General features: G+C 38.6%; 2 protein-coding genes across 5 annotated transcripts in view; one reads left to right on the top strand and one right to left on the bottom strand.

Annotated features, from left to right (window-relative positions):
* The window catches only part of IQCB1 (IQ motif containing B1), a 73,680-nt gene extending 52,454 nt beyond the window's left edge, over positions 1-21,226 (bottom strand). Inside the window, exons 1-5 of the mRNA XM_015129989.3 lie at positions 21,135-21,226; positions 20,557-20,647; positions 14,990-15,101; positions 14,599-14,761; positions 12,238-12,367 (exon numbers count right to left, since the gene is read on the bottom strand). Of these exons, the coding sequence (XP_014985475.3) occupies positions 12,238-12,367; positions 14,599-14,761; positions 14,990-15,089 (393 nt within the window). The 5' untranslated portion in view covers positions 15,090-15,101; positions 20,557-20,647; positions 21,135-21,226. The remainder of the gene's footprint in view (positions 1-12,237; positions 12,368-14,598; positions 14,762-14,989; positions 15,102-20,556; positions 20,648-21,134) is intronic.
* Positions 21,227-21,357: 131 nt separating this feature from the next.
* The window catches only part of EAF2 (ELL associated factor 2), a 59,981-nt gene continuing 56,906 nt past the window's right edge, over positions 21,358-24,432 (top strand). For 3 of the 4 annotated variants that reach the window (XM_077990840.1, XM_028843360.2, XM_015129913.3), the window contains exon 1: positions 21,407-21,561. In XM_077990840.1, coding sequence (XP_077846966.1) covers positions 21,453-21,561 — 109 coding nt within the window. In that variant the 5' untranslated portion in view covers positions 21,407-21,452. 4 annotated transcript variants of the gene reach the window in all.

Here is a 24,432-nt window from a genome sequence, read left to right as displayed (position 1 = left end):
TAATGTATTCATTAATGCCAAGTTCCACTCTCCTCATTAGTTATTTTTGGATTCCCACTTGTGGGTACCTGGTGAGGAAATATCATTTTTAAAAAATCAACTGACAGAGAGCTTGGAGCAAAATAATCCTACTACATTCCCTATGTAGAGCTAAGAAAAGCAGTGTCTCATATTACACCTTTTATATTCTTACAATTTTTTTCTTAATATTTCATTTGACCCTCTTTTTTTCCAAAGTCATAGTGAGTCAAGACGCTTATCCCTTAGTTCTTCTAGCTTACTGCAATTATTTAAAATAGTCTATTCTTTCACTCTCTCCAGCATACTTTTATGTCTCCACAAAAAAAAAAAAAAAAAAAAAAAAACCTGGGGCGGTGGCACCCAAGATGGCCAAATAGGAACAGCTCCAGCCTCCAGCTCCCAGCGTGAGCGACATAGAAGGCAGGTGATGTCTGCATTTTCAACTGAGGTACCGGGTTCATCTCACTGGGGTATGTTGGGCAGTTGATGCTGCTCTGCAGGTGCAGCCTGACCAGCGAGAGCTGAAGCAGGTGAGGCTCAAGGGGGAAGAGAATTCCTTTTCCTAGCCAAGGGAAATTGAGACACACAACACCTGGAAAATTGGGTAACTCCCACCCTAATACTGCGCTTTACCAAGGGTCTTAGCAAATGGCACATCAGGAGATTATATCCCACACCTGGCCCGGAGGATCCCATGCCCACGGAGCCTCCCTCATTGCTAGCACAGGAGTCGGAGATCTAACTGCAAGGCGGCAGCGAGGCTGAGGGAGGGGTGCCTGCCATTGCAGAGGCTTAAGTAGATAAACAAAGCTGCCAGGAAGCTCGAATTGCGTGGAGCCCACTGCAGCTCAAGGAGGCCTGCCTGTCTCTGTGGACTCCACCTCTGGGGACAGGGCATAGCTAAACAAAAAGCAGAAGAAACCTCTGCAGATGTAAAAGTCCCTGTCTGACAGCTTTGAAGAGAGCAGTGGTTCTCCCAGCACGGAGGTTGAGATCTGAGAATGGACAGACTGCCTGCTCAAGTGGGTTCCTGACCCCTGAGTAGCCTAACTGGGAGACATCCCCAACTAGGTGCAGACCGACACATCACACCTCACATGGCTGGGTCCACCATGAGACGAAGCTTCCAGAGCAAGAATCAGACAGCAACACTTGCTGTGCAGCAATATTCTATCTTCTGCAGCCTCCGCTGCTGACACCCAGGCAAACAGGGTCTGGAGTGGACCTCAAGCAAACTCCAACAGACCTGCAGCTGAGGGTACTGATTGTTAGAAGGAAAACTAACAAACAGAAAGGACACCCACACCAAAACCCCATCAGTATGTCACCATCATCAGAGACCAGAGGCAGATAAAACCACAAAGATGGGGAAAAAGCAGTGCAGAAAAGCTGGAAATTCAAAAAATCAGAGCGCATCTCCCCCTCCAAGGGAATGCAGCTCATCGCCAGCAATGGAACAAAGATGGACAGAGAATGACTTTGATGAGTTGAGAGAAGATGGCTTCAGTCGATCAAACTTCTCAGAGCTAAAGGAGGAACTATGTAACCAGTGCAAAGAAACTAAAAACCTTGAAAAAAGAATGGAAGAATGGATAACTAGAATAATCAATGCAGAGGAGACTTTAAAAGAACTGATAGAGATGAAAACCATGACATGAGATATATGTGACAAATGCACAAGCTTCAGTAACTGACTTGATCAAATGGAAGAAAGATTATCAGTGACTGAAGATCAAATGAATGAAATGAAGTGAGAAGAGAAATGTAGAGAAAAAAGAGTAAAAAGAAATGAACAAAGCCTCCAAGAAATGTGGGATTATGTGAAAAGACCAAATCTACATCTGATTGGTGTGCCTGAAAGTGACGGGGAAAATGGAACCAAGTTGGAAAACACTCTGCAGGATAACATCCAGGAGAACTTCCCCAAACTAGTAACGCAGGCCAACATTCAAATTCAGGAAATACAGAGAACGCCACAAAGATACTCCTCGAGAAGAGCAACTCCAAGACACATAATTGTCAGATTCACCAAAGTTGAAAGGAAGGAAAAAATGTTAAGGGCAGCCAGAGAAAAAGGTCAGGTTACCCACAAAGTGAAGCCCATCAGACTAACAGCAGATCTCTTGGCAGAAACTTTACAAGCCAGAAGAGAGTGGGGGCCAATATTCAACACTCTTAAAGAAAAGAATTTTCAACCTAGAATTTCATATCCAGCCAAACTAAGTTTCAGAAGTGAAGGAGAAATAAAATCCTTTACAGACAAGCAAATGCTTAGAGATTTTGTCACTACCAGGCCTGCCCTACAAGAGATCCTGAGGGAAGCACTAAACATGGAAAGGAACAACCGGTACCAGCCATTGCAAAAACATATCAAAATATAAAGTCCATCGATTCTAGGAAGAAACTGCATCAACTAATGAGCAAAATAACCAGCTAATATCATAATGACAGGATCAAGTTCACACATAACAATATTAACCTTAAATATAAATGGACTAAATGGTCCAATTAAAAGACACAGACTGGCAAATTGGAAAAAAGTCAAGACCCATCAGTTTGCTGTATTCAGGAGACCCATCTCACATGCAGAGACACACATAGGCTCAAAATAAAGAGATGGAGGAAGATCTACCAAGCAAATGGAAAACAAAAAAAGCAGGGGTTGCAATCCTAGTCTCTGATAAAACAGACTTTAAACCATCAAAGATCAAAAGAGACAAAGAAGGCCATTACATAATGGTAAAGGGATCAATTCATCAGGAAGAGCTAACTAAACTAAATATATATGCACCCAATACAGGAGCACCCAGATTCATAAAGCAAGTCCTTAGAGACTTACAAAGAGACTCAGACTGTCATACAATAATATTGGGAGACTTTAACACCCCACTGTCAACATTAGACAGATCAATGACACAGAAAGTTAACAACGATATCCAGGAATGAAAACTCTGCACCAAGCAGACCTAATAGACATCTACAGAACTCTCCACCTCAAATCAACAGACTATACATTCTTCTGAGCACCACATCACACTTATTCCAAAATTGACCACATAGTTGGAAGTAAAGCAATCCTCAGCAAATGTACAAGAACAGAAATTATCACAAACTGTCTCTCAGACCACAGTGCAATCAAACTAGAACTCAGGACTAAGAAACTCAATCAAAACCGCTCAACTACATGGAAACTGAACAACCTGCTCCTGAATGACTACTGGGTACATAACGAAATGAAGGCAGAAATAAAGATGCTCTTTGAAACCAATGAGAACAAAGAGACAACATACCAGAATCTCTGGGACACATTTAAAGCAGTGTGTGGAGGGAAATTTATAGCACTAAATGCCCCCAAAAGAAAACAGGAAAGATCTAAAATTGACACCCTAACATCACAATTAAAAGAACTAGAGAAGCAAGAGCAAACACATTCAAAAGCTACCAGAAGGCAAGAAATAACTAAGATCAGAGCAGAACTGAAGGAGATAGAGACACAAAAACCCTCCAAAAAATCAATGAATCCAGGAGCTGGTTTTTTGAAAAGATCAACAAAATTGATAGACCACTAGCAAGACTAATAAAGAAGGAAGAGAGAAGAATCAAATAGACGCAATAAAAAATGATAAAGGAGATATCACCACGGACCCCACAGAAATACAAATTACCATCAGAGAATACTATAAACACCTCTATGCAAATAAACTAGAAAACCTAGAAGAAACAGATAATTTCCTGGACACTTACACTCTCCCAAGACTAAACCAGGAAGAAGTTGAATCCCTGAATAGACCAACAGCAGGCTCTGAAATTGAGGCAATAATTAATAGCCTACCAACCAAAAAAAGTCCAGGATCAGATGGATTCACAGCTGAATTCTACCAGAGGTACAAGGAGGAGCTGGTACCATTCCTTCTAAAAGTATTCCAATCAATAGAAAAAGAGGGAATCCTCCCTAACTCATTTTATGAGGCCAACATCATCCTGATACCAAAGCCTGACAGAGACACGACAAAAAAAAGAGAATTTTAGACCAATATCCCTGATGAACATCAATGCAAAAATCCTCAATAAAATACTGGAAAACCGAATCCAGCAGCACATCAAAAAGCTTATCCACCATGATCAAGTGGGCTCCATCCCTGGGATGCAAGGCTGGTTCAACATACACAAATCAATAAACGTAATCCAGCATATAAACAGAACCAAAGACAAAAACCACATGATTATCTCAATAGATGCAGAAAAAGCCTTTGACAAAATTCAACAGCCCTTCATGCTAAAAACTCTCAATAAATTCGGTATTGATGGAACATATCTCAAAATAACAAGAGCTATTTATGACAAACCCACAGCCAATATCATACTGAATGGGCAAAAACTGGAAGCATTCCCTTTGAAAACTGGCACAAGACAGGGATGCTTTCTCTCACCACTCCTATTCAACACAGTGTTGGAAGTTCTGGCTAGGGCAATCAGGCAAGAGAAAGAAATCAAGGGTATTCAGTTAGGAAAGGAAGAAGTCAATTGTCCCTGTTTGCAGATGACATGATTGTATATTTAGAAAACCCCATTGTCTCAGCCCAAAATCTCCTTAAGCTGATAAGCAACTTCAGCAAAGTCTCAGGATACAAAATCAATGTGCAAAAATCACAAGCATTCTTATACACCAGTAACAGACAAACAGAGAGCCTAATCATGAATGAACATCCATTCACAATTGCTTCAAAGGGAATAAAATCCCTAGGAATCCAACTTACAAGGGATGTAAAGGACCTCTTCAAGGAGAACTACAAACCACTGCTTAGTGAAATAAAAGAGGACACAAACAAATGGAAGAACATACCATGCTCATGGATAGGAAGAATCAATATCGTGAAAATGGCCATACTGCCCAAGGTAATTTATAGATTCAATGCCATCCCTATCAAGCTACCAATGACTTTCTTCACAGAATTGGAAAAAACTGCTTTAAAGTTCATATGGAACCAAACAAGAGCCCGCATTGCCAAGACAATCCTAAGCCAAAAGAACAAAGCTGGAGGCATCATGCTACCTGACTTCAAACTATACTACAAGGCTACAGTAACCAAAACAGCATGGTACTGGTACCAAAACAGACATATAGACCAATGGAACAGAACAGAGGCCTCAGAAATAATACCACACATCTGCAGCCATCTGATCTTTGACAAACCTGACAAAAACAAGAAATGGGGAAAGGATTCCCTATTTAATAAATGGTGCTGGGAAAATTGGCTAGTCATAAGTAGAAAGCTGAAACTGGATCCTTTCCTTACTCCTTATACGAAAATTAATTCAAGATGGATTAGAGACTTAAATGTTAGACCTAAAACCATGAAAGCCCTAGAAGAAAACCTAGGTAATACCATTGAGGACATAGGCATGGGCAAGGACTTCATGTCTAAAATACCAAAAGCAATGGCAACAAAAGCCAAAATTGACAAATGGGATCTAATTAAACTAAAGAGCTTCTGCACAGCAAAAGAAACTACCACCAGTGTGAACAGGCAACCTACAGAATGGGAGAAAATTTTTGCAATCTACTCATCTGACAAAGGGCTAATATCCAGAACCTACAAAGAATTCAAACAAATTTACAAGAAAAAAGCAAACAACCCCATCAAAAAGTGGGCAAAGGATATGAACAGACACTTCTCAAAAGAAGACCTTCATACAGCCAACAGACACATGAAAAAATGCTCATCATCACTGGCCATTAGAGAAATGCAAATCAAAACCACAATGAGATACCATCTTACACCAGTTAGAATAGCAATCATTAAAAAATCAGGAAACAACAGGTGCTGGAGAGGATGTGGAGAAATAGGAACACTTTTGCACTGTTGGTGGGACTCTAAACTAGTTCAACCATTGTGGAAAACAGTGTGGCGATTCATCCAGGATCTAGAACTAGAAATATCGTTTCACCCAGCCATCTCATTACTGGGTATATACCCAAAGGATTATAAATCATGCTGCTATAAAGACACATGCACACGTATGTTTATTGTGGCACTATTCACAATAGCAAAGACTTGGAATCAACCCAAATGTCCATCAGTGACAGACTGGATTAAGAAAATGTGGCACATATACACCATGGAATACTATGCAGTCATAAAAAGGATGAGTTTGTGTCCTTTGTAGGGACATGGATGCAGCTGGAAACCATCTTCTCAGCAAACTATTGCAAGAACGGAAAACCAAACACTGCATGTTCTCACTGATAGGTGGGAATTGAACAATGGGATCACTTGGATACAGGAAGGGGAACATCACACACCAGGGCCTATTGTGGGGAAGGGACAGGGGGGAGGGATAGCATTAGGAGATACACCTAATGTAAATGACGAGTTAATGGGTACAGTACACCAACATGGCACATATATACATATGTAACAAACCTGCACGTTGTGCACATGTACCCTAGAACTTAAAGTATAATAATTTAAAAAAAAAAAAAAAAGAAAAGAAAATGTGGTACCAATATACCATGGAATGCTATACAGCCATTAAAAAGAACAGGATCATGTCTTTTGCAGGAACTTGGATGCAGTTGGAGGCTATTATCCTCAGCAAATTAACACAGGAACAGAAAAACAAATACTGCATGTTATCACTTTTAAGTGAGAGCTGAATGATAAGAACTTAGGAACACAAAGAAGGAAACAACAGACACTGGGGTCTACTTTAGCGGGGAGGGTGAAAGGAAGGAGAGGAACAGAAAAGATAACTATTGGGTACCGGGTTTAATACATGGGTAATGAAATAATACGTGCAACAAACTCCCACAACATGCGTTTACCTATGTAACAAACCTTCACATGTACCCCCAAACCTAAAATAAAAGTTAAAAAAATGAAAAAAAAAAGTTAATGAAAATTAAAAAAACAAAGAACTCAAAACTGAGAATATTTTTAAAAATAGAATAAAATGTAATAGACAAAAAAAGTGTCTTCACTGTTGTAGAATCAAGTTCAAACTCTTTTTCTGTTTTTTCCTTTTTTTTTTTTTTTTAAGAGAGAAGATCTTGCTCTGTTGCCAAAGCTGGGGTGCAGTGACATGACTATAGCTCACTGCAGCCATGAGCTTCTGGGCTCAAGCAATCCTCCTGCCCTAGGCTCCTGAGTAGCTAGGAAGACAGGTATGTGCCACCACACTTGGCTAGGTCCTTCTGTGTTGCCCAGGTTGGTCTTGAACTCCTGGGGTCAAGTGATCCTGTAATCTCAGCCTCCCAAAGTGCTGGGATTATACAGGCGTGAGCCACCGCATCTGGCTTTCAATCTTTCTGAATGAGAACACTCTAACTCTAGTAGGTATCTGCTCTGGGACTCAAAGATGCCATACTTATTCCTCTTTTCTGGTCTTGTCCATTTCCCTTGCCTGTAATGCCCTCATATTTCCAAATCTCACCCATGCTTTAGAGATAGAGAGACCAGGTACCATTGGCCCCACAAAGCTTTTTCGAATCACTCTTGTTCACATTGGTTGTCCCCTGCTCTTCTTCTTTATAGAACTTACTTTCCTGTTAGTTATGGGCCAGAAAATATTTTAGGCATTACAGTCTCTAGAAACTACTGAACTCTAGGGCTATAGTGAAAGTAGTCATGGATAATATAAACAAATAGGTATAGCTGTGTTCTAATACAATTTAATTTAAAAAAATAAGCTGGATTTAGCCAACAGGCCATAGTTTGTTGACCCATGCTTTGCTGACCAAATGTATAAACTCGGGAAAAAATATAAAAAGCAATTGTTTGAAGGTTTTAGATAGCAAGCAAAGGCACACAGACATGACCCTGAAATAAAATGCACTGACTGAAATCAAAATTTATCTTGTGTGCTTGTCAAACACTATTCTGGGTGTTTCTGTAAGGGTATTTTTAGATGAGTTTAACATTTATTTATTTATTTATTTTATTTTATTTATTTATTTATTTTTTTTGAGACAGAGTCTCGCTCTGTCACCTAGGCTGGAGTGCAGTGGCCGGATCTCAGCTCACTACAAGCTCTGCCTCCCAGGTTTACGCCATTCTCCTGCCTCAGCCTCCCAAATAGCTGGGACTACAGGCGCCCGCCACCTCGCCCGGCTAGTTTTTTGTATTTTTAGTAGAGACGGGGTTTCACCGTGTTAGCCAGGCTGGTCTCGATCTCCTGACCTCGTGATCCGCCCGTCTCGGCCTCCCAAAGTGCTGGGATTACAGGCTTGAGCCACCGTGCCCGGCCGAGTTTAACATTTAAATTTTTAGTCTGAGTAAAGCAGATTGCTTTCCTTAATGTGGGTGGGCCTCATACAATCAGTTGAAGGCTTGAGTAGAACAAAAGATTGAACCTCTCCTACATAAAGGGAAATTCCTCTTGTCTGACTGCCTTTGAGTTGGGACATCATTTTTTCCTGACTTTAGAGTCAAACTGAAACACTGCTTCTTCATGGATCTTGAGCCTGCTGGCATTTGGATTGGCACTATGCTATCAGTTCTCCAGATTCTAAGGCCTTTAAACTCAGACTAGGTCATCAGCTCTCCTGGGTCTCCAGCTTACCAAACTGCAAATCTCAGGACTTGTTAGCCTCCATAAGTGCCAATTCCTTATAATCAAGCACTTTCTCTTTCTTTCTCTCTCTCCATATATCTTCTATTGGTTCTGTTTTTCTGGAGAAACCCGACTAATATGCCTGGCTTTTCCCAGTGTGTGTTTATTAACACAGTGAAAAGAGTTCAAATAAGAAGTTGCAGCAATTACCAGCAATTTCATCATTTGCCTAGTGCTGGGTATACAGAGTTTGGAGTCTAGGTTCTTCCAGGTCAGATGGTCTGGGTTAACAAGGTGGGCTTTCCATTTAAACCACAGAAGGATCCCACCTTAGGTATAAGGACTGTGAACCAGGACTAAGGGCAATACTCTAACAGCAAAACTGAAATAAACCTCTCCATAGAAAGGCTAAAACCAAAACTCCACAGGAACAATTGACCTGCCAGAATTTAATTGCTCTCAAGTCTTCAGAGGAAGATATGAATTTCTATAATGTGTCATTCACGGTGTCCACTATAAAACAAAAAATTAATAGACGTGAAGAAGCAGAAAAATTTGACCCAGTATTAAGAGAAAAAACAGGTATTAAAAGACTCTCAAATGATCCAGGTATTGGATTTATAAACAATAACTTAAAACTAACTATAATAAGTATGGTAAACAATCTATAAGAGAAGCAAATAAAAATCATAGAACAATACAATGTATGAAATGAAAAATTCACTAGGTAGGATTATTAGCACATTAGACACTGCAGAAGATAGGGTCAATGTACTTGAAAACGGACCAATAGAAATTATCGAAACTGAAGTAAACAACAACAACAAAATGATGAAGACAGCCTCAATAACCAGAAATCCCAGAGGGAAGGTAGAGAGAATAGGACAGAAAAAGTATTTGAAAAAATATTAGCTGAAAATTTTCTTAATATGAATACAATAACTCAGATACATGAAGCTCAGGACCTCCAAGCAAGATAGACATCAGGAAATCTACAATAAGGTTAATCAAAGTAAAATTGCAGAAAATAAAACAAAATAAACCAAACAAAGAGAATATCTTAAAGAAGCCAAAGATAAAAATATGCAATATGTATAGGAGAATGACAACAAGAACGAAGGCTGAATTTACATCAGAAACAAAAGATGCCAAAGACAATGGAAAAAAAAATCTTTAAAGTGCAAAAAGGGGGAAAAATTGATGAAGTAGAATTATACTCATGCAACAGAAATATTCCTCAAAAGTGAAGGCATCATGAAGACATTTTCAGATAACCAAAAAGCTGAGAGATTTCATTACCAGCGGAATTGCACTGTTCCACTGTGCAAAAGATATGCTAAAGGAGGCTGTCAGGCTTAAAGGAAATGATACCAAAATGAAAATTCAGATCTGTTTAAAGGAATAAAGACAACCAGACATAGTAGATATAAAAAATCATTTTTCTTTCATTTCTTTAAATTATTGAAAAGTCAATACACTATTTAAAGTAAAAAATAACACATGGTAGATTTTATAATATATGTAAAAGTAAAATATATGACAAAATAGTACAAAAGATGGAAAGTGGGAACAAACTTTTTAAAAATAGCATAATGGTAGAATTAAACCCAACCATACCACAACTTAGATTAAATGCAAGTAAATGATACCATTTAAAACAACAGCTTGTCAGACTAGACGAAAAAGCAAGACCTGACAATATGCTATTTAAAATAGACTCACTTTAAGTATAAGACGGAGATTAAAAAGTAAAGGATTGAGAAATGATGTACAATAGTCTCCTCCTTATCCATGGAAGACATGTTCCAAGACCCCCAGTGGATGCCTGAAAGTGTGGATAGTACTGAACCCTATATATACTTTTTTTTTTTAATCCGAAAACTGAGACCGGTTACTAAGTGACCAACCAGCAGGTAGCCTATACAGTGCTGATACGCTGGTCATAGGGTGCTTCACATCCCGGGAAGGACACTATGAGATTTCATCATGCTATGCAGAGCACCATGCCATTTAAAATTTAACTGTTTATTTATGGAATCCTCCATTTAATATTTTTGAACCACTATTGGCCATGGGTAACTGAAACCATGAAAGGTTACAGAAAGTGTATCACGTAAACACTAATTATAAGAAAACTGGAGTGGCAATATTCGTAATAATAAACAAAGTAGACTTCAAGATAAGGTGTATTACCAGAGATAAAGAAGATCATTTCATGTGACCTGAGTCCATGAGTAAGGTTAAAAAAAAAAAAAATTTCATAATGATAATAGATTTCATTCATCCAGAAGATATAATATTCCTAAATGTGTATGTATCTAATCACAGAGTTTTGTAATACATGAAGCAAAACCATATGGAACTAAAGACAAAATTAGACAAATCCACAATCATAGTTGGAAATTTTAGTACCCTTGTTCACTAAAAAGTAGAAATGCAGACAAGAAAAAAAAAAAGAGAATTTAGAAGACTTCAACAACTCTACTAACCAAATTGACCTAATTAATATTTATAGAACATTACACACAACTGCAGAGTTCACATTTGGGTATACAAGTAATCCTAGCTTTTGCATGGCACCATATTAAATAAAACCTGTGCATATTAAAACCTTTGCATGGTTCTGATATGAACAAGTTTCAGTTAAGATGGAACTGTGCAAAGCAAAGTTTTCTTTCTCTTTTTTTTTTTTTTTTTCAGATGGAGTTTTGCTCTCGTTGCCCAAGGGGAGTGCAATGGCACAATCTTGGCTCACTGCAACCTCCGCCTCCTGGGTTCAAGTGATCCTCCTGCCTCAGCCTCCCAAGTAGCTGGGATTATAGTTATGTGCCACCATGCCCGGCTAATTTTGTATTTTTAGTAGAGCCAGGGTTTCTCCATGTGGGTCAGGCTGGTCTCAAACTCCCGACCTTAGGAGATCTGCCCACCTTGGCCTCCCAAACTGCTGGGATTACAGGCGTAAGCCACCACGCCCGGCCCACAAAAGTTTATTTTAACAGAATATTCACAAAGATAAAACATATGGGGAGGGCCATAAAACAAGTCTGAAAAAATTCCAAAGGATTGAAATGGTATAGAGAATGTTATATGGCCAAAACATAATTAAATTAGAAATTGATAACAATAAAGTATCTAGTAGATCTTCAAATATTTGGAAATTAAGCAATACACTTCTAAATCCCTGGATCAAAAAAACAGCATATGTATAGCATCTAGCATAATGCAGTCAAGAAATACTTGAAAAGACCCCTACGTTTGGGTTGAATATTTTGATTGGAGAAGATATGAGAGATCAAATAGGAAGTTCACCTTTATTCTTCACTACTGGAGCTACTCAGAAAAGCCCTAGCCCTAGAGAACATACTTTCCTCTACTGTTAATTTAAGTAAAAAGTATGTTTAGAAAGATGTTATGGAAATAACTGTGTATGGGTGCTGCCCAACAAGTAAAGTAGCAAGGCGGATCCTTCAAAAAATCAAACGGCATGCTTCATTAAAAATTTTTCAAACACAGAGATGATTTTTGGAAGGTTGTAACTTTAAAAATGTTTAAATCCACTACTTTAATTGTTCTTTCAGCCAAATATTGCACATTTGAAAAATAACAGAACAGCTTCTCAAGAATTAAACTGATTTAGCTACAAAACACGGAATAAACACATACCTTAGCTGCATTGATAAAACATGTTTGTAATTGTCTACCCAAAAATAGAAAATTTTCTGCAGCTGATGGAAGCAATTCATTGTAAAATTCCTCTGCATCTTCTCCTGGCTCCAAGCCCACACAGCAATGGCTGAAATAAGAGCACAAGTTTGTGTTAATTAGAAGTTTACATAGAATGCTCAAGCTTCTAGAGACACTGTGCCTTACTGAGAATTTTTAGTATGCTTCTTTTATTGCCAAGCCAATAAAGAATTTTTGTCGAAAAATTAACAACTTCCTAGAAAAGTAAACAGTGGTATGGACCATGCAGATACTTAGGTCTGGGATTTATATATCCTAAAAACCTACACATCAGCTCATTCAGGAAATAAAAGACACATGGCTCACAATAAAGAGAAGCTAAGTTTTTGGTGAATTGGTTATGATCATTCTCAAAGCTATAGGATACCTTGAGAGTTTAATTTATGAAAGGCATTTGTGTTAACTAATAGATTTTAGACATCCAATAGCTGAAAAATGCCCAGGTAGGATTTGTTTGCAAGGGATACATAAGCAAACCAAACACTAATTTCATACCAATTTTACCTTCCAATATATCTACTTTTTGCAAAATATTCACTTGCATATTCCTTATATCAGAAGGACAAACAGCAAAACCTAACTCTAGTAGGAACACTTTACAATATACATTAGAGGAGAGACAGTCACTTAACATGTCAGAAATCTCAATAATAAAAGGTTTTTCTGTAAACTAACATTCAAAAGAGCCTCAAACTCAAGAATGGTCTCTATGTGTGTTCTCTAATGAACAAAAACTGCTGTTTGAGTCTTTTCAACAAAATGCATGGACACTAATAAGCAATAACAACTATGTATTGAGCATGTTAAAAATCTAAGTAATCAATGGCAGACTGGATAAAGAAAACGGTATATTTCTTTGGGGTGGTACATATACACCATGGAATACTATGCAGCCATAAAAAAGAACAACATCATGTCCTTTGCAGCAACATGGATGGAGCTGAAGGCCATTAACCTAAGTGAACTAACACAGAAATAGAAAGCCAAACACTGCATATTCTCACTTATAAGTGAGAACAAACACTGAGTACGCAATTTACTTATAAAACAAACCTCCACATGTACCCCTGAACCTAAAATAAAAGTTAAAAAAAAAAACTAAGTGGCTAACATTTACATGTATCATTTTTGTTTGTTTGTTTATTTGCACCTGGGTTCCTAAAGTTAATGGGCTAATGCTTACATGTATCAGCTTTTCTTTTCTCTTTGGTTCCTAAAGTTAATTACTTAAGAGTATCTATTTTGACTGAAAGGCTTAACAAATGAAATTATGTTTGTGCATTCACAAACATGGGAATTTCTTAAGTCTTGAATTCTACCCATGAGCCTGGCTTAATTAATATCATCATAAACTAGCATATCTAATCAAACAAAAACATAAGTCTTTATTTACTTAAGAAAATCAATCTTGAAAATTAAAGTATGAAAAAGAACATTATATACATTTTTTTAACTATTCTTTGTAACTGTATACTTTAAATTTGGCCTTTACCAAGTAACACAGTAGGATTAAGCGGCTTAGAAATCTAGCATCCAAGACAAACCCTTCCAGTGGGAATAGTTTACTAAACGCAAATGGCTTATTTAGGAAAAACAAAAAAAGAAGGCTAGGATCCAGTTAGTAAATACATCCTTTCAGTTACTTAATCAGGAAGTAGTTCAGGCACTAAGAACATCTGGTTTATTTTACTACCTCCTTTTAAAAAATGTTTATTTCTCTTCTATTGATTTCTAGCATGGCAGTAGATCAGGAAATTCTACTTCTAAATTTTATTGACAGTATTTGGGTTGCTTAATGAAATATACAGTTGATAGCTAAATTGATGTAGTGAAATGAATGTTTCTTTATCGGTTCTCCTATAGTACTTGCTTGCATACTTTCATTTTAGCACTGATTTCATTCTGCTTTGTATCATATACTTACATGACTGTCACCCAATCTCTATTTTAAGTTTCTCAGGTACAGAGCCAGTGCCTTAATTTCTTCACTTCTTTAAAAATTCCTTAGTCAATAAAGAGTATATTAGGCACTTGGAATTCAGTGGTGAGAAAAAAAATGATCACCATCTTCATTAAGCTTGTGGAGGAAAATTTTAGACAGTCAAACAATCTGAAGTAAAATTATGAATAACAACATATAATATGAAGGAAAAGTACAACCAAAACCTACAACAGGAGGTTGCCAATGTTTGTTAGGCAGATAAATAAAAAGCAAACGTTGAAAATCAGAATCAACTACTACATCCCTCAAGAACAAGCTGACTTACTGCTTCATTTTACCTTAATATCTGTGTAAGCTGGGAAATTGTAGTCCAACCACCCTGGATTCGAGAACAATCTTGACTGAGGACCAAGAGGCAATATTGAATGAGATCATAACAATATATATCTTGTTTGATTTTCTTCAACTCTGAGCTTCCTAAAGGTGTGATGTTTATTATTTCTAAGGCAAAAGGAAATAAGATATATTTAATTTTGCTTAATACACCCAGGAGCTATTTGTATTTTTATATGTTGAATAATCACTAAAAATATATTAGAAGGAAAAATTACTGTTCTATTATAGTGTTAAGATTTCTCTGAACAAATTTAAAAGAAATGTTAAAATTGTACCAATGATGGAACCGTTTTTCACTTAAAATGATATCTAATCACAAAAAGATTTTCTTACCTTTTAACTTCAACAGTATAACAGGGACATTCTGCTCAGGGCTTTTTGCAACTTCAGCAGCTATAGATAAGATCCTTGGGTCTGTACCTGTTGGCTTCATTTCTCATATTACCTATATTTTAACAGAACAAGAGAATAAAGGTCAAAAAGCCGTAAAATGTTCACTACCTAAATAATGTTTGAAATATAATTTCAATATAAATAAAAACAGCTTTTCTTGCCTTGTTTGAGAAGCAGAATATAGATTTTTTCATTTCTTCCTTATAGAAAACTGGTTTTTCTAAACAGTGTAAAAGAGCTCAAGATTCCTATACCTCACATGTAACAGCTATAGCAGGTATTGTTTATTGTGCACTCACTAACAGGAACTGTGATAGGAGCTTCACATTCTCTGTCTAATCTGCACAATAATTCTAGGATAGGAATTAACTTCCTTTAATTGTGCAAGAAAAACTGCAAAAAAGAGCTAACATGACAGGCCTAAGACTACTATCCTTTCAAAGGTGTGCTTACAAGGTTGGCCCTTGACTAGCATCTAGAACTTGGATTTCAGGAGGGTTTCTACCATTCTTTGATAAGAGTGGCTCCCTGTGCCTAAAACTGTTTATAAAAAATAATGTGGTTCATGCTGAATACCTGCTTTCCTTCCAGGAGTCTTAGAATTCTGGTATAGGCCAGCCAAGAGTACCTATATAAAGGGTGCCTATGTGGCCATCCTCCAATAAAAATTCTGATCACTGAGTGTCTAGTTGAGCTTCCCTGGTAGACAACGCTTCAAACATGTTGTCACAGCTGGCTGCTGGAGGAATTAAGCATATCCTACGTAACTCCACTGGGAGAGAACTCAGAAGCTTGTACCTGATTTCCTCTGGATTTCACCCAATATGCTTTTTCCCTTTGCTGATTTTGCTTTATTTCCCTTCACTGTAATAAATCATAGCTGTAAGTACACTATATTCTGAGTCCTGTGAGCCCTCCTAGTGAAGCACTGACCTTCAACACACTAATGCTCAGAAATGTTACATAAATATAAGATAATCAGTGATTGCTTCTAAATAGTATAGTGAATAAGGCCAAGTGCAGTGGCTCACGCCTGTAATCCCAGCACTTTGGGAGGCCAAGGCGGGTGAATCACTTGCAGTCAGGAATTCAAGACCAGCCTGGCCAACACAGTGAAACCCCATCTCTATTAAGAATACAAAAATCAGGTGGGCATGGTGGTGCGTGCCTGTAATCCCAGTTACTCGGGAGGCTGAGGCAGGATAGTTTGAACCCAGGAGGCAGAGGATGCAGTGACTGGAGATCACATCACTGCACTCCAGCCTGAGCGACATAGCTAGACTCTGTCTCAAAATAATAATAATAAAAAATAAATAAATAGTATATTGAATAAAATCAATTCTCCTAACATTAAAAAACAAGGTCCACATCCTAACTGTTGCTAAAACTTTCTCTATGTAAAAAAGTTTAAGGCAGGAGAATCACTTGAGAATAGGTGTTTGAGACTAGCCTGGTCAACAAAGCAAGACTCTGTCTCTAAAAAAAAAGTTTTAAAGCATTTGAAGCTCCAAGATATCCTCACATAATAAAAGTGTATTTCCTTATTTATAATAAAGCTAACATGTATCAAGTGTTTAATATAAGCTAAGCACTGTGTTAATATACTATATACTGTCTTATCTAATCCTCACAACAGGGCTATGAAGTAGAGCCTGTGATCATTTGATCATTTCCAAACATACATATATACATATACATATATATGTTTTTGTCCACAGTTCCTAGCTCATAACTCCCATAGCCTTTGTTATAATATTGTTATGTTAGGGTGCTTTAGCCTCAGAAAACAGAATCTATCTCTGACTTTCTCCTCTCCTCCTTTCACCTGCTCCTTCTCTCCAAAGCAGAACTCTAATCATCCCTGCCTTTCTTTGACCTATCTTGTCTAGTTGTAGGTCATAAGACCCCTGTTTCAGAATGGGTCTTGCCCTGTATCCTGGAAGGAGTGCTGCATAGAGAAGCCAAGAAGAATCTGAGCAGCCAGGCCTTGCTGGGTCTCCCACTCAGTCTATTAGTATTAGATCATATCTTTTTTTGTCCAGTCACATTTCCAAAATGATTGTCCCACACTTCAGTCATGCCTATCCAATGAAATCTCCATAAAAGGCTCAAGAGGATGGGGTACAAAGAACTTCTGGATAGCTGAACATATGGAAGTTCCTGGAGGAACCTCCCGGATATCACACCCAGGGAGGACATGGAAACTCTGTGCCCCTTCCCATACTTCACAGTATGCATCTCTGTATTTGTATCCTAATATCTTTTTTTTTTTTTTTTTTTTTTTTTTTTGAGACAGGATCTCACTCCTGTTGCCCAGGCTGGAGGGCAATGGTACAATTATGGCTTACTGCAGCCTTGACTTCTCGGGTTCAGGTGATTCTCCCACCTCAGCCTCAGTCCCAGTAGCTAGGATTATAAGTGCAAGCCATGACACTCCGCTAATTTTTTGTATTTTTAGTAGAGACAGAGTTTCTCCATGTTGCCCAGGGTCTCTGTAATATCTTTATAATAAACTGGAAAACATGTTTCCCTCAGTTATGTGAGCTCCCTGAGCAAATTAATACACCCCAAGGAGGGGGTGGTAGGATTCCCCATGTATAGCTGGTCAGTCAGAAGCATAGGTAAAACAACCCAGGGCTTGCGACTAGCATCAGAAGTGGGGGCCACTCTTGCGGGACTAAGCCCTAAACCTGAGGGATCTGACCCTATCTCCAAGTAGACAGTGTCAGAACTGAATTAGATGATACCCAGCTTGTGTCTGTTGCAGAATTGATTGCTTGCTTGTTAGTGGGAGAAATCTCCACACATTTGGTCACAGAAGTCTTTTGTGTTGTCATGATGTGAGAGCAAAAACTGTTTTTCCATTCATATATCTCTTATTAGGTACAATATAAATCATTAAAAGACAGGTTTGCTGAAAATACTTTAAAGAAAGCCCAGTGCAACTCCTGGCACATAGTAATCACAAAACTTTCAAAGAGAGTGCATATAGTTATCTCATTCTTTCCAAATGGCTGCATTATGCTACATTTCCTTTTCAAGAATGCAGCAAAATATATCTAAACATCACCTCTACTGGAGGTCACTCAAGCCATATGCTATTATAAGCAACACTGCAATGAATATACACATTATCCTTTATATTTTTGCCAATCTATTACATGATAATTGGTATGATTGTGTTTTAATTTGTATTTCTTTGATTATTAGGGAGGTCAGCCACATTTCATGTTCACTGGCCATTATTTATGTATTTTCTATTCATATCCTTTGACTATATTTCTATTGGTTTGTCTTACTTTTTTGCAGAAGCTTTTCATACATGGATAGGAATCTTTTCTCTTTTATATTGGTTATAAAATTTTCTTCTTGGTTGTCATTTATTTTTTTAAATTTGACTATGGGGTCTTTACCATAATTTTACAATTTTTTTTTTTTTTTTTTGAGAAAGTCTCACTCTGTTTACCCTGGCTGCAGTGCAGTGGTGCAATCTCAGCTCACTGCATCCTCCACCTTCTGGGTTCAAGTGATTGTCATGCCTCAGCCTCCCGAGTAGCTGGGATTACAGGCATGTGCCATCGTGCCCAGCTAATTTTTGTATTTTTAGTAGAGATGGGGTTTCACCATATTGGCCAGGCTGGTCTTGAACTCCTGACCTCAAGTGGTCTGCCCACTTCGGCCTCCCAAAGTGCTGGGATTACAGGCATGAGCCACAGCGTCCAGCCTTTTTTACAATTTTTTACATACTGAAATATAACAATCTTTTCCTTTATGGCGTCTGTCTTTTGTGTCATGTTTAGAACGGTCCTCTTTAACCCAAGAGGTAAAAAACATTCTCCAAATCTTCATGTTTTTTTGGTTTTGTTTTCCTTACATATCTTCGAAAGTAAGGTATTTTTGTGAATCGTGTCAATAAGAATCTGAATTTCTAATGTTAAAGTTATTGATGGATTAAAAAATGCACATAACAGTCCTAAACTCATAAGGTAACTAGTTATGAATAGACAACAAAAACAATCTGAAATGTCACATTTTCATGCACTAAGTATACATACACATACGCAGGGTATCTTTTTGGACTCTACTTAGTTTCTAGTAATTTAATCTGTTTGTCTATTCTTAAGCTAGTACAACATAGTTCATTTTAACATATGTTTGGATAAAATTCACCTCAGAAGGTAAGCTTCATGAGGGCAACCTACCTATCCCTTAGAGATGATTAAATGAGTTAATACATGAAAGCAACTGGAACAATTCCTGGCACATAATAAGAGTTCTCCAAATGGTTATTATTAAAGCCCAGCTCTACCATCATACTACATTTAAGACCATCTTTGGTGGCTGCTTGGTTCACAACTATATTGTGATCTTTGGTTCACAACTATATTCCCAGTGGCTAGACTAGTACCTGGCATGTAGCATGATTCACTAAATACCTGTTGAAAGAATGAGTAAATGCACAAACCTCAGGCATTCTGAGCCTCAATTTCTTGACTTTCTGTTTTTCTTTTGTTACAATACAGAAAGCTCAGATTTATGGTTGGAAGCCTCTCTAAAGTAAAACAGACTCAAAACAGTTTGTGCCCTCCTGGCTACCATAATAAAACATCACTAAATCATTACTGTCATCAACAAACATGTGTAGAGCAGTATGGTTGATGTAGGGGACACAAAGATTCCACACAAGACATACTCTCTGCTATTGTTGCGGTTGGGAAAGAAAAGTATGTATATGTACGTGTGTACACACACACACATATTTAAAAATATACTTAAGAATATCAGATATATGATAAATGCTAAATAGATGACACAGATAAGAATACAGGCCATAAAGTCAGAGGACTGGGCTTCTCTGATCCACTTTTCTTGCTGTAAACAACATAGCAATTCCTACCTCCTAGAATGATTCTATTTAGAAGAGAAGGCAGCCACCAAGACGGTCTTAAAATGTAGCATTAAGTGTAGAGCTGGACCTTAAATAATAACCATTTGGAGACCTCTTGTTATGCTCCAGGAATTGTTCTAATTGCTTTCATGTATTAACTCATTTAATCATTCCAACAACTCTAAGGAACGGGTACTATTATTTTTTCCCCAATTTGAACAATGAGCATACTTAAACTCTGGAGAATGTAATTAGCTGGCACAAAGTCACACTGTTAAGTATAAAGCAGGGGTTCAAACTGGAGCCACCATCTGGCTTAAAGCATTTAACTACGATATGAAACAGCTTCGGCACACCTTCAAAGGGTAGGATTTACACAGACAGGTTGAAGGAGACATAGTCACCTACCCAAAAATCAATTGGCAAATGTGACTAAGGCAGAAAGTGAGGGAGTGCAGTTGGACTGCATAATTCCCCTGAAAAACCACCTGTTATGGAAACCATCCGTAAACTTTCTCTTGAGTGTTTCTCCTATAATTCAACACTTCTCCCATCTTTACATTAAATTCATGAAATTTGACACAAAAGGACAATTATTTATCTATTTTAATGCTACTACCCTGTTGCCAGGCCACTGGGGCCGGCCCAGCCTCTTGATTCTTCTGGAATCACTTCTCCCTCGCCGCGCCTGTTACTGCCTCCACGGATCACTGTGAGGAAAATAAATGAAAAGGAAATTCAGTGCGATCCGGTTGCGGCTGATCCTAAATGTCTGCAGTTCCTGTCTCCTAATCCTCTTTTTCCTCCCCACTACACATCCCCTTCTCCAGTCCTAAGACCTACAAGAAACTTCCTCTGATACAAAAAGGTCAGAAAACGATTACTGAGGTAACAGCGTCGCTTCAAGTCCAAGGACCGAGATTCTGGGGCCGCGGGGCCCCTTTGCTCCAGATTCTAGACCCGGCTTTCGCGCTACCAGGCCTTGGACAAGACACTAGGCCCTGTGCCCGGACTAGGCACCTCCCCAGGCCTCAGTTTCCACACCAGATCTCTACAGAGTGGGCGTGAGGGCAGGCCAATTCTCCCGTTAAGAGCTCTCACACGCCGGCTGACTTCGTCCAGAAGCCTGGGGTCCTGGCCTCCCGGTAGGCGCCCTGGGGCCCTCTCCCTCCCCAACCACCACCTCAGATAAGTTACCTCATCCTCGCTTCGCGTTCTTCCACAAAAGAACCCGGCTCCCACGCCGCACCACAGCGCCGCGGCCTTCCCGGGACAGCCTGCGTCGCGACGCGGGAAGGGGCCTGGAGGCGGGACCAGGGGCCTCGGAGTCAAGGGGCGGAGCGCCCTTTGCCAATAAGCCAATCAGAACGTGAGATGCTCCCGGTGGGGCGGTGCGCGTCGGGCGCGGGGTGGAGTCTGTGGTGACTCGGCTGGCGGGATCAAGTGCAGCTGCTTCAGGCTGAGGTGGCAGATAGTGAGCACCGGCGGCGGAGTTAAAGTCAGAGCAGGAGAGTAATGATGAACTGCGCAGCGGGATTCTCAAACCTAGACCGTCGCGAGCGGGTTCTCAAGTTAGGGGAGAGTTTCGAGAAGCAGCCGCGCTGCGCCTTCCACACTGTGCGCTGTGAGTGAGGACCGCCCAGGGATAGAGGGGGAGCCTCCCGGGATGGGGGTGAAGAGGCACAAACTCCTCTGGGTTTTGTTCCCACAGTCCGCCTTACATTGTTGGAGACTACGGGGCGGGGAGTGGGGGAGGCAGCGCGATCCTCTAACCTACTCGGAGTCTTAGGGGGTCGGTGGAAGGAATCGGAGTAGAGCAAATGTGGGTAAACCCTGGACAGAGAGCGTTGAGACCAACAGACAGGAAGGGAAAGTGTGAAAAAAGTCTGTAGAGGTGACTGTGGAGACAGACGTGACAGGTGGATGATGCAAGGGTGGACACGAAGATAATAAGGTGACAAATGGGAAAGGACTAAGGACCGAATGCCGGGGAAGTTGAATGCCTTGAGGCTGGTGGGGCAATATCCTCTCTTTTCTTCACTTTTTCTCACCTCTGGCAGATGAGGGTTATTTGGTGTGTTCTTTGCAAAGGGAGAAATTCTCAACCACCCCAATGATCTATATATCTCTTTAGACCCCAGATTTCACTCAGTTATCAAATACTGATTATCAAAGTATTCGAGGGTGTGTTATTAATTTCTGTATTTGGAAGATGCTTACCTCCCTATGATTTCTATCCTTTGGTTTTCTTTGTGTCCTCTGGAACTAGTTTTAATAAACTATTCTCTTTTATGTTGTTGGAGCAGAAAAAGGAGCTCTTTTGCTTTAACAGTTGGATGATATAGATTCCAGGAAGGAAAATATAGCATACAAGTTTTTATGTGTAAGACATTCGTTTTTTGCATAACAGCTGTCATAGAATGGTAGAGCGGGAAGGAAACTTCGAGATCACTGAATCATAACCTCTCATTTTTCTGTGGTAAAATTGTAAGTATTTTTTCACTTCCTTTCCTCAGCCTTGCCCTTCCTTAATATTTCATCATTCCGCCTTTCTCAGTCATTCTGCCCTCGGGTTGTTTAGAGACCTTTATGGTTTTTACTCTGAAATGTTCCACAGTTCAATCAAAACAACTAATTAAAACATACATTCTCCCAAAAGTTTATTTAAGTTGTAGACAATTTAGTTACAGTTACTCAGAGTAAAGGTATGAAGAACCACTGGTTTTAATCCTGCAAGAATATATTTACTAAAAGGGTTTTTTAAAGCAAAATTAACATCCAATTGGTAGACTAAATGGGTGAGACATTTGTGAACAGAAAATCTTCAACAGTGTCCCTTGTTTATTCCTCTTTATCATATACTTTCTCATCCAGAGCTCCCCACAATGAGATAGTTAGTGCTGTGCTGGCTCTGCAGTTTCTCTCTCTCTTCAGTCCAATTTTCCAGAAGTGTGATATGCGTCTTTATCTGGTTTCTCCATGCCTTTTTCTCAAATAGTATCTACTCTCTCCTTTTCTCTTCCTTCTCCAGTACACAATAGTCTTAATATTAATTTTTCAAGTTACAAGGGCTTAAGATTATAAAAATTTGCTTAAGAATATATTTCTACATGATTTGGGTATATATTCTCTTATGTAAGGCACAAACCCCAATTTAAATGAATACAAAATTACCTTTGAAAATAATCTTGCAGGTCCTTCAAAGCCTTTCATTTATAAAGGTTCTGAAAATGCCAGTATCTTGAAAGTCAGAGGATCAGATGATCCAGCTACAAGAATGAAAATAAACAAAAATAAGCAAAACAACAATAATAATGACAATAATAAATAAATAAACAAATAAACGTAGATGTTTGAATACACACTTAGTTCTGTGGAAGACAGAACTATTAGAAAGGTTTTCAGTCCTTCTTTTCTTTGTTGTTGTTGTTGTTGTTGTTGTTGTTGTTGTTGAAGCAGGTGTAGTAATGGCACAGAATCATTTTAGATTTATTTAAATAAAACTGCTCATTATTCTTGAGGACAGGTTCATTTCCAATGTAATCCTCACTCTTAAGAACTCAGAGTGAGGGATGAAAACTGTAGAATAGTATGAAGCTGATGTTCATACACATAAGGTGGACCTAATTTATAACCAGCCCTCAAGCCAATGTCATTGGAGAGAAAGTAATATTCTGCCTTTATTTACAGGAGCAATTCTGCCTGTCTAATATAAGACTTCAGGCAAACCTGGATGTGAATCCTGGCCTCCACCACCTGACTTTGGGAACATTCTCTAAGCTCTCAACCTCAGTTTTCTTATGGCTAAATGATAATAGTAATATTTACATTTCATGTTTTTTGTAAAGATTAAATAAGGTAGCATAAACAACCTGGCACAATATTTGCCACAGGGTAGAGAATAAATAGTAGTCACCATTAATGTTGAAGAGTTACATTCATATGTGTATGAGGGGTGCTAATGAATGTAATTTAGTCAGACTTTGAAACAGCATTTATCTGGGTTCACCAATAAAAACTATCAAAAAGATAGTCTGCCATGTGGTAGGAAGGGCATGGGATGTTCTATCAACGATAAGCTGAATCCTTAGCAACAGGTGTTTACTGGGTAGAAGAGTTTCAACAACAGGACCTACTAGAATCAATTTTGAATTGGGAGTAGTACTAGTTTTACTATTTATATCCAGATAAGGGAATGAATTGTGAAATCCTAAGTTTGTAAATGACACCACTATTTTGTGTCCTTAAATGATGAGCTAATGAGCAGTGTGGGTTTTGGAGTTGGTTGAATTCATTCAAATCCCAGAAAATAAACTGATGATAATAATTGTGGATTCTTATGAAAATATTGACATTATGTGATGCCACAGTCAAAATAATCAGAAAAGCGATAAACATTGGCAGAAAAAATATTAAATACAAAGTAAAAAATGGTTTTCTACTCTTCATGCAATATAATAAGTAATTCCATTGCAAACCTGAAAAAAATTGCATA

This window comes from Macaca mulatta, chromosome 2 (genome assembly GCF_049350105.2).
Source record: "Macaca mulatta isolate MMU2019108-1 chromosome 2, T2T-MMU8v2.0, whole genome shotgun sequence".
In the NCBI taxonomy this organism is placed as follows: Eukaryota; Metazoa; Chordata; class Mammalia; order Primates; family Cercopithecidae; genus Macaca; species Macaca mulatta.
This window is presented reverse-complemented; position numbering and strand designations above follow the sequence as displayed.